The sequence below is a fragment of the Danio rerio genome, chromosome 16 (assembly GCF_052040795.2).
Source record: "Danio rerio strain M-AB ecotype USA chromosome 16, GRCz13ab, whole genome shotgun sequence".
In the NCBI taxonomy this organism is placed as follows: Eukaryota; Metazoa; Chordata; class Actinopteri; order Cypriniformes; family Danionidae; genus Danio; species Danio rerio.
This window is the reverse complement of record NC_141036.1, coordinates 2,784,508-2,796,274: the sequence shown is the minus strand read 5'-3', so window position 1 is coordinate 2,796,274 and position 11,767 is coordinate 2,784,508. Positions and strand designations below refer to the sequence as shown.

The 11,767-nt window shown below is 37.1% G+C and overlaps 1 protein-coding gene across 7 annotated transcripts in view; it reads left to right on the top strand.

The window, feature by feature from the left end:
* Nucleotides 1-2,979: 2,979 nt before the first annotated feature.
* Nucleotides 2,980-11,767, top strand: part of adcy3a (adenylate cyclase 3a) — a 52,805-nt gene continuing 44,017 nt past the window's right edge. For 4 of the 7 annotated variants that reach the window (XR_015510593.1, XR_015510592.1, XM_087286179.1 and 1 more), the window contains exon 1: nt 6,900-8,703. Coding sequence is in view for 3 of the 7 variants with exons in the window: in XM_087286179.1 (XP_087142305.1) it covers nt 8,029-8,703 (675 nt within the window). In the remaining 4 variants the exon portion in view is untranslated. 7 annotated transcript variants of the gene reach the window in all.

The window sequence follows — 11,767 nt, the reverse complement described above, 5'->3', positions numbered from 1 at the left end:
AATTAAGCTTTATTGATGTGATGTATTCGCAGCTGTATCCCACCGAGTCTTTACCGTAATACATGTAGTAACGGGTCGATAATTATTCATATTATTTGTAAATTGTTCATTAATTGTATTTTATTAACGTCTATCCCAAACCTAGACCCAACCACCACATTAATGTAAAATAATAATAATATTATTATTAATAATAAAAATAATACATAAATAATAATAATAATAATAATACAATTATTATTGTGAATATTATTATAATTATAATTATTATTACTATTATTATTATTATTATTATTATTATTATTATTATTGTGAATAAAAATATCATTATTTTTGTTATTATTATTATTACTATTATTACTTTTGTGGATATTATTAATTTTTGTGAATATTATTATTATTGTGAATATTATTATTATTATCATTATTATTATTAATAATACTATTATTGTGAATAGTATTATTGTTGTTATTATTATTATTGTGAATAATATTATTATTATTACTACTATTAATAATACTATTATTGTAAATATTAGTAATAATAATATTGTGAATATTACATATAGGGGGAACGACGATATACATATTCATGATGCTACTCAAATATATTAATACATAAACACAATAAAAAATAAAACTCTGACAGAACAAAACAAGACAATGGAGAATATAAAAAGATAAATACATGAATAAACAAAAGTAAATAATAAAAATAAATAAAACATTATACATATAAATAAAAACACAAATACACAATAATGAAAAATAAATATTAACAATAAATAAGTAAACTGTTAAAATGTGAGATACATATGTACAAAACTAATGCTTAGAATGATGATGATGTTATTTCCAGTTACGCATTTGTTTGAGCAGCTTTTTTATTTAAAGATATAGACTGATTCATAATATATGAATATATATATATTTAATATATTCATAATATAGGCCAATTTATTTATTTTAATTGAGTAATCTTTGTTCTAATTTGCTGTGAAAAGACATTTCCTATGTGAGAAAGTGAGAACTTTGAGAAGGATTTAATTTGGGAATGTTTTTTTTTTTTTTAATTAATTATAAAAAAAGCCTTTTGATCATAAGAAAACGCGTTTACTTAATCTTCTTATTTTGTTACAAAGTTCAACTGACACAAATGTAAATTTAGAAACGTTTTAAAAGTGTTTTGCTTAATGAAATTCAGCTTTACTTTTTTTGTTTACTTTGTTGTCTAATTTGAATTATTTAATTAGTTAATTAATTGAGTAAACTTATGAAATTTAAATAAATACACACCAGAAAATTTACGATAATTATGATGATGATGTCGCTGACGCATAAAGCTTTTCTGTGTAGCTGTTTACAGAAACATGCTTTATTTTCTTTCTTTACATCTTATTATTAATCCATTTTTACATGTATTTGTGTGTTATTTAATTTATTATCAGTTTTTGTAAAGTTTTACAAGATTAGATTTATTTATTTATTTATTTATTTAATTCATTATAAAAGTAAGAAGTTGAGTAAACTCGTTTGTTGAAATTTAACAGCTCTAGTATGACTTAATTAGGCAGGCAACAGTAACTCAAATAAGCACTCGTTACTACCGAGCTCTGCTGAAGAGCATCTCTGAACACACAACACGTCCAACCTTGAGGCGGATGGGCTACAGCAGCAGAAGACCACACCGGGTGCCGCTCCTGTCAGCTAAGTACAGGAAACTGAGGCTACAATTCACACAGGCTCACCAAAACTGGACAACAGAAGATTGGAGAAACGTTGCCTGCTCTGATGAGTCTCCATTTCTGCTGACACATTCAGATGGTCGGGTCAGAATTTGGTGTCAACAACATGAAAGCATGAACCCATCCTGCCTTGTATCAGCAGTTCAGGCTGGTGGTGGTGGTGTAATGGTGTGGGGGAGATTTTCTTGGCACACTTTGGGTCCATTAGTACTAATTGAGCTTCGCCACAGCCTACCTGAGTATTGCTGCTGACCATGTCCATCCCTTTATGACCACAGTGTCTCCATCTTCTGATGGCTACTTCCAGCAGGATAACGCACCATGTCATAAAGCGTGAATCATCTCAGACTGGTTTCTTGAACATGACAATGAGTTCACTGTACTCAAATGGCCTCCATAGTCAACAGAGCTCAATCCAATAGAGCACCTTTGGGATGTGGTGGAACGGGAGATTCACATCATGGATGTGCAGCCGACAAATAGCAACTGTGTGATGCTATGTCAAAATGGAGCAAAATCTTTGAGGGATATTTCCAGGACCTTGTTGAATATATGCCATTAAGGATTAAGGCAGTTCTGAAGGCAAAAGCGGGTCCAACTCGGTACTAGCAAGGTGTACCTAATAAAGTGGCCAATGGGTGTAGTTAGGCTAGAGTACTGGCTGGGTCAGTTGGCATTTCTGTGGGGAGTTTGCTACAGGTGCTCTCCCCAGAGTCCAAACACATGCGCTATAGGTGAACTGGATGAACTAAATTGTCCGTAGTGTATGCGAATGAGTGTGTATGGGTGTTTCCCAGTACTAGGTTGCAGCTAGAAGGGCATCCGTTATGTAAAACAAATGCTGGATAAGTTGGCAGGTTCATTCCGCTGTGGCGACCCCTGATTAATAAAAGGACTAAGCCAAAAGAAAACAAATACATGAATATTTAACAAATAAAATATTTGTAATAATTATAATGCATAATAAATATTCCATGCATTTAGAATAAAAAAATCATAACTAAAAATAAATTAATATTATTTCTATATGAAAACAAAATCACATTTAAAAGTGAAATTAAAAGTTTCATTTCAGATTATAAGTCAAACAAAAAGAAATCTCAGAAATGGTAAAAATTGAAATGTAAAAGTTTTAAATTCAATAAAAGTAATTGTATTTTTATTTGTCATTTCTGTCCCCCCTGACGAACTTTTATGCACTGCACCATAATCAAAACAAACAAAAACAACTTCTGAATTTAAACACCGCTAATATAGCTAGCAAACCGGAAGTGTAGCAGCAGTGGAAAAAAGACTAAAAAGGTGCTAAAAGGTCAGTCTCTTCACTCTGTTTTCCCCTGAAGCTTTAAATCCCAAAACTCCACACGTGTAATGAAGTATTTCATAATTGTTCCCCGATGAATCTCTGAGGCAAAGCGAATTTAATAATTACCAGGCTCCCGCGCGCTCCCTCGGCTTCTCTTAGCAACGAGAGCCGGGGATTATATAGATATATATTAATTAATTATAGTAAACAGGCGCAGACTTTCATAATCTGATATGTCACATTCATGCTTGAGCAGCTCCACTGATGTGATGTGATGTTGATGTGCTGTATCTATCTATGCTTTATAAAGGTCAGTTATTGATCAGCTATTTCTGTGGAATAATCGATGCGGCCCTGAGGTGCTCCAGCCGAAAACATGGCGCTTTATGTAATGTCATTAGGATTAAACCAACCCTACTGAACCAGCCTGTCTCACTGGAAGAGCTGGATATTGGCTCACAGCTAGACAAACAACCATAAAATCTAGTCCTCGCCTTCGTAAAACGCAACGGCTGTTGCAAGAAGGGATACAGCTGCGGATGGAAGTTAACGAGAATTATTTAGCGTACATTACTGATCAAATCACCCATTAAATCTGTTTTATTAAGGTCTACCCTCACCCAAACCCTAAACCCAACCATCAGAGTAATTTAAAAAGAGTAATTACACACGATATTATTCATATTATTTATTAAATTACCCATTAATTGTATTTTATTAACGTCTACTCTTACCACAACCCTAAACCCAACCAAAAACAGTAGTTACACAGCTATTCACATTATTTGTTAAATTACCCATTAAACTGCATTTACCCCAAACTTTTTAAAATTTAAATTATTTAATTTTACACCAAGAAAAAGTTTTAAATTTAACGTAATTTTAAGGAGTTCAATTATATACACTCACCGGTCACTTTATTAGGTACACCTTACTAGTACCAGGTTGGACCTACTTTTACCTTCAGAACTGCCTTAATTCTTCGTGGCATATATTTAACAAGGCACTGGAAATATTCCTCCGAGATTTTGCTCCATGTTGACATGATAGCATCACGCAGTCGCTGCAGATCTGTCGGCTGCACATCCATGATGTGAATCCCCCGTTCCCTCACATCCCAAAGGTGCTCTATTGCAGTGGTTCCCAACCTTTTTTTACCCGAGACCCCCTTTTCCCCCTGAAAAATATTGTAAGGCCCCCCCTGTACATTTAATGATATTATCGTACACATAAGTTTGCAGTAGGTATGACCAAAAAAAATTATGTTTTCACACAAACGGAATGTTTATTACTGTATCTAGATATGTTAATGCACAAATAACAGCCTAATGTAAAATATAAAAGCAAAACATCTGTAGGCCATTTGTTTTGGGTACACCTTTGGGTATTGGGGATGAGTCGTCTGCAAATGTCTTATTAATTTGGACGGCCACGTGCATTCATCAACAAGAGCTTTGGAGCAGATAATGCACTGTGGCTGAGTCAGCGACTCTTTGCTTAGAGAAAATGGAATAAAGCCATATTTCAGGTAACTCTCTTGGTATTTCCTGCATGTCATGTTTCCAGTATTGCTAGTGCTGTGACCCGAAATGTTTGGAGCTTCCTCACCTGGTATGCCTGGGTCAAAAGTATTAGCTGCTGAAGGCGAATCAGTGAGATTTTGTCTTTTTTGTGGAGGACGAGTTACAAATTTGTCTATTTTTTTGTCAGCCAGGGGATAAAATTAACTAAGGCAACATGATCCTAATTTTCCACTGCTAAAAAAAATGTTGCAAAATAGAACACGACCCCCCGCAGAGCTCGCTGAGGTCCCCTTGTGGGCCGGGACCCCTCTGTTGGGAACCGCTGCTCTATTGGATTTAGCTCTGGTGACTGTTTGAGCATTTGAGTTGAACTCATTGTCATGTTCAAGGAACCAGTCTAAGATGATTCAGGATTTATGACGTGTGTTATCCTACTGGAAGTAGCCATCAGAAGATGGAGACACTGTAGTTATAAAGCGAGAGAAAGTAAAAGAGAGAAAAAGAATCATTCATTCATTTTCTTGTCGGCTTAGTCCCTTTATTAATCCAGGGTCGCCAAAGTGGAATGAACCACCCACTTATCCAGCATATGTTTTACGCAGCAAACGCCGTTCCAGCTGCAACCCATCACTGGGAAACATCCATACACTCTCATTCACACTCATATAGATATGTATTAATTAATTATAGTTAGTGCCAACTGACCCCGCCGAGGCTCGAACCAGCAACCTTTTTGCTGTAAGGAGATTGTGCTACCCACTGCGCCACCATGCTGCCCCACAAACATATAATTGAAAAACTTCATTATGTGAACTAAAAAAACTTTATTTATATCTTCAAGAACTTTTATAGCTTTGAAAAAAATAGCGGTTGACTGTAAACGAACATTAAATAAACACATTTAGAACATATTTCCTATTTATGAAATCTAGCCTATATTAAATTGCCATATTTATTACAGCGTCAGTATGTTTACAAATAATTGCTCATTAAAGACTTTAAAGTCAGCATGAAATCTGAAAAGTTACTCTTATTTTTATATGTATGAACCTTTAAGTATATTTTATATCATTTATGAACTATAAATAATTCAAAATAAAATATTGTACAAACAATGAAACATAATGAAATACATAACGAAAATGACAAACACTAAACACCATAAAAACTGTATTATTATAGTTATTTGGGTTATCTTGACATCAAATAATGCAAATAAACTAACACAAGATCATATTTTTTGTTTCAGCATTTGTCATTTTAATTACATTTTTATATTTAAAACACTGTTTAATACGCTCTATTGACATGTCTCTTTAATATTTATTAACAGTAATAAAGTTTCTTTTCTTTCTGGGGTGTTTATAATTATGTTGAGGATAAATGTTAAAAGCTAGTCAATTAAGCACTTTGTTGCATTGTACATACATTGAATTAATCTACATGGGCTGCATATTTTTAGCTGTTGACACCGGCACTCTGTCCTTGCTCCACAAACCGTGCCCACGGAAGGGGGTGTGATGAAGAGGAAGGGGGGAATTTACCAATCCCACTATGGAGAAGGCGAATATCATGAATATTAACAGTCTGCGTGATTGGACGTTTACACAGATACGTCATCGTATTTGAGTGAATATTCATATCGCCAAGCCGTCGCAATAGTATGAATGGTGATTTTCATTTGCAGCGTTGAGAAATTTGATTCATTTAAGCGAACCGACTCACTCAGAAGATTCATTTCCAAGAGTCAATTCATTTTGATTAAACACTTGCTGTATTTTTCTAGAAGCCCCCGTTTATTTATATGTAAAACACAGTTGCCTTTTTTACACTTAAATACCTTTAACAATTTAGTTAGTTTAATATTTTGTGTGCATATTAGCACCATATAAATAAATATTGTTATTTGACAATGTTTTAGATTATGAATTAATTGAGGTAAAGTTGGTTTTAAATTCGCACCTTTCTTATTTTTAAACTTGTGATAGGATTCTTTGAATATTGGGTCTGAAATTTAATGCAAGTGTGACTTTCAAAACAACATTAGCACTATCTAATCGACTGAGAACAATGCTAATTTTAGAATTAGCCAATAATACTTTTCTGAAATTAACGTTATATTGTTAAGGAGGAAGTCTGAATGTGCGAATATAAAGCTAAATTTACCTCAATTACCTATTATTGAATTGCTACACAGCTTTGTTCGCTAACTTTTGATCTCTTCAGGTCGAATGATTCACAAAAGCTCAAAGAGTCGGTTCGCACGAATCATTACCACGAACCAGTTCAAAACATCAATTCCTCCGCGACTCGGACATCACGTTCGCTTGCATGTAAAAAAAAGTGAGGACGACTGAATCTCTTCGCATTTATACACAGACTGAATGAAAAGTCAGGCTCGTCTCCTGGCAGATGTGCTCTTCAAGGCGGCAGAACTGAAGCTGTGCCAACATCGCCCGTTTTCATCCACAAAACAGGGAAGTCGCGTGATTATTGATGACTTTTGGTGGAAAAAGCCCTCGTATGGAGCATACGGTGGATTTCTAAGCGTCAGCGAGGTGATCTTTTGCAACACTTTACATCTTCAAATGAGCCACGTATTGGACTGTGTTGTGTTTTGTGGATGTGTTACGGATAAATAAATGCAGCGCTGCATGTCTGTGAGATACCGAGGCTTTGAGGAGAGAGAGAGAAGGAGAGATCCACGATTTCATCACTGAACATCTGTGAAAATCCCATGGAGTCACTACTGAAAATGCCAGGATATTTACCTTTTGTAAGCATAACAGAGAACTGCGCGTTGTGAAATGCATTTCCATGTTTCCGTCGGCACGGGAGCGCAACATGTATTTCCTGCGTGATCCCCGTATGCACAGATAACGCACAGGAAGAGAAATGCACCGTAACAGACTCTCTCAGGCCACGATACGCGCTCCGATCACGACAGCGTCTGTTTTCTCAATCTGAGCCACACTTGGCGTTTTATTTCCCTGATCACGGGGGTGTCATGTTGTTGATCTGTGGCGAGGCGTCTGGTTCAATGGTCGCGTCCTGAGTGCTGATGTTCTTCATCCATGAGCAGGATTCACCATGGAAACCCTCAGTGAGCGCTGGTGGACACCGAGGCTGGATCCTGGCTTGAGGACGCAGAGGCTGATGGATGCGGTGTAAACAGCTTCCATATCCTTTCCGCCGCCTTCATGTCAACTTGCTGAGACTTGTCTTTGGAGACATCAGAAAAACAAAAAAGCAAAGGCGTGGGGTGCATTTGTCGGAGAGCGTCTGTGGTGGGTGTCAGGGCCATCAACATGCGTGCAGGGTCTAAACATGCGAGGCATGACAATCAGGTGGCCACTCTTAGCTTTGGACATCATTTCTAGGCTATCAGGTAGCATGTTTGTGGACTGCTAGATCTTGTAGTTTTTATAGCATCTTTGAGATCACGTCTCCCAGAATGCCTCGTAACCGGGCCTTTTCAGAGCCGGAGTACTCTGCGGAGTATTCAGCGGACTGCTCAGTCACCTTGCCCTCTGACCCCGGGCAGGCGGTGGGACGCACCCATGAGGTGACGGTGCGCAGCTCTGGCTGCTGCCTGTGTCTGCCGCGCTTCATGCGTCTGACCTTTGCGCCAGACTCTCTGGAGAATCTCTACCAGACCTATTTCCGACGGCAGCGGCACGAGACCCTGCTGGTGCTGGTGGTGTTCGCGGCGCTCTTTGACTGCTACATCATTGTGATGTGCACTGTGCTCTACACGGCCGATAAGCTGGCATCGGTGGCCGTGGCGTCTGTGGGTCTGGCTGCAGATGTGCTGCTGTATTTGCTGTGCCGGTACGGCCTGCTGCCGGACCGCGTGACCCGCCGCCTCGTGCCCTACGCCCTATGGGTGCTCATAGCAGCCCAGATCTTCTGTTATCTAGGATTGAACTTTGCCCGCTTCCATCAGCCCAGCGACACCGTAGGCTGGCAGGCGTTTTTCAGCTTCTCCTTCTTTCTGACGCTGCCGCTGAGACTGACCCCTATAGTGCTGATCACCAGCGTGTCCTGCGGGGTCCACACCCTGGTCCTGGGGGTCACCATCGCCCAGCAGCAGCAGGAGGACATCCAGGGTGCCGCTCTGGGGAGACAGGTGAGGAAAAACACAGCAGGTGTGGGTGATCAAATTTCGGCCCTGTCCACACAAACACGAGTGTTATCAAAACCTTTGTCCACACAAGAATCGGGTGACTAAAGCTTCCTGAAAACTCTGGCCAGGGTGAAGATTTCCCAAAACTCCAGGTACTGTGTGTTCATGTGGACACTACAACTGGAGTTTTCGCCTCACGCCTGCACTGCTCCTTTCTGATTGGCCAACATGGCTGGGTTTACACCAAACGTGGAAGACACAAGTTCTGTACGTTTGTGGCAAACCCATGGCGTATTCTGGGTCATTTACACCTTTGCATTGACTTAAATACCTAATTCCTCGTTTGGTGTGAACCCATCATAAAACTACCATTATCGCCCCCTGTTGCTTCGGCGTGCCCTTAACATGCATTACAGTGTGCTCTGTTTTAATGATCTAGGCTCAAAGTCTAAAGCGCAGGGCGCAAAAGCATTAAGGGCATGTCTGAATCCACTTTTGCTATTTTAAGGACAGAAAAATGCGCTCTGCGCCCCGGCGCAAGGTCTAACAGGGTTGTGCTTATTCTCTTAATGAGTTCTGGGTGTGTTTTGAGCATAACGTGCATTAAACCAATCAGAGTCTCATCTCTCATTCCCTTTAAGAGTCAGTTGCATCACCCCATGGTACATTTGCTATTTACATGGTGGATTTTATAAGAGTTATAACAGTTAAACAGAGCATCTGCAGCGCGAGTATAAAGAACGAGCCTCCTCCATTCAGCCTCTTTACTTTCTCTTTACTTTATTTTCCCTCTTTACTCCTTTACTTTGGTGGAGGAAACGGTGGAAATTCACTCCACTGAACACATCCATTAGCCCACATATTCAATTTCCTTTGTTTAGCACAAGATTTGTGTCAAAACTATTTCTAAATTCAGTTCTAATCTCCAGCAAAGCAATAAATAAACAATAATAATGAAGCATGCTCAAAACTGAGTTATATCCGAACACACTTCCTGTTCTTATGCCCCATATGGTGATGCAGACGTCTCCAAAACACCACAGGTGGACAAATCTAAACTTGTTTTTATCAAAACAAATATAAATATGCAGATAATAAATAATACTGCTAATAATAATACCATTATGCTAATGCAAATGGTCATGAATAAACTGAAGAAGCCCCCCGAGGTGAAGAAGGCTTAGAGGCAGTGCTGTTTATTTTGATGTAGAAAATAAAAAAATATATATTTGAATCCTTTATTTGTTGTTATCAGTAAATATATTTGTGTGTTGCTGATCATCCTGTGTGTATTCAGCAATGTGTATGCGTTTGGACCTGCATAGGCGCATAACTAAGTCGCTCTCTAGACTTTAGAGCAGCTTTTAGTTGGTCAATGGCGCGGTCTATTTCAGTTCCTCAAAATAGCAACGAGCCAACAATGCGCCTTAACACACCTCCTTTATAGACCAGCACACCCATGAGTCCACAGAGTGGATTAGCTATTTAAACAACATGGTGCAATTTTGCAAAACATAAATATTATTGCTGCACTGGTCTGAAAATAGCAAAAAATCACGCTAAACGCATCTTGCAGTTTATTGTGCTGGGGTCCGTTCTTCGTACGTGGATTACTCAGTTAGCTGGATTTGGATATTGACGATTTGACACGATCCAGGATCGTTTCGTTTTTCAAAGCTGATTCGGGAGTTGTTGTCATAGCAACAGTTCTGCTAGCTTAAACCTGATCGGGAGCAGGTTCAATTTATTTAAACAGGATTAGATCGGCTCAGTTCAAGCAAATATAATACAGAAAGTATACACCGAATTCTGATATTTTCTTACAGTAGTAGTTATATACACTTGGGAAAAGAGTAAATATTTTTTAAACTATAAATATATATAGTTATAGTTATTAATAAAATAAATAAAGTTATACATATTAATAAAACGTATGCAATCTGCACTCTCGAAATGAAGGTACAAAGACTGCCACCTGGTGGTGCAAAGAGAAAACTTATTGATATAAACTTTTTAGATCGCTTAGTACAGTGGTTCTCAAACTTTTTTCACCAAGTACCACCTTAGAAAAAAGTTGTCTCTCCAAGTACCACCTTACGACGCTATTTTTTAACCAGTATTAAAAAATAGCGTCATAGGCCTAATTAAGCAGCTACAGGTGTGCACATTGTTAAAAACGATGCAGATTAATTTCTATTATTAAGAATATGTATTATTGTCAGTCACTTTAAACATTTTAAATAGTCTGAACATTAACTGTGCTTGCAGGTAAAAAAAAAAAAAAGTTTTAGTTAAAATGTGCTTTTAAAAGTTCATTAAAAAATGGCGCTGTTCTTAAAAAGTAAAAAGAAAACTGCAGTACTTAAATCCAAAGTTTTCATTGTAGCCTATTCATCAAAAGCTGGAAATGTTGCTTGGACCTCATAAATATAGGCTAAATGTCATATTCATACACTTTCAGACAAATCTTGAAATATATGTTAAATGTACATATGACAGGGTTCATACAGGGACAGCCTAATGAAAATCAATTCCAGCACCTATTTTTTTCAAGACTGACATGTATTGAAGACCTGAAATGTATTGTCAGCAACCCATAAAACATTATATAGGAATATATACAAATAAAAACCATTAATAATAATAATAATAATAATAATATTTATTAACCATATATTAATAATATAATAAACCTGCACTAAATGCTTGTAAAATATTTTTTGTACTCAAGTAAAAATACTATTACACGGCTAAAATAACACAAATTTTAGTAAATAATACTAATATTAGGTAAAAGTACAAAGTACTCTTTTAATAAGTACTAGTTAAAAAAATCTGATTTTCATTATGAAATCACTTTTTTTAAGTGTAAACTTGATTGAATGGTTTAATTGCTTAAATCCCAAAGCTACATGTATAGGAACTTACTAACAAAGGAAGTGTGACCGATTTTTCCTTTCATGACAATTAATCTTTTTCAATAGCACTGGTAAAACTACCACATAATCTTTAAGGCCATCAAGACAGTTTTTGCCCATTTTTAAACAATATTTTCAAGCTTTGAAAG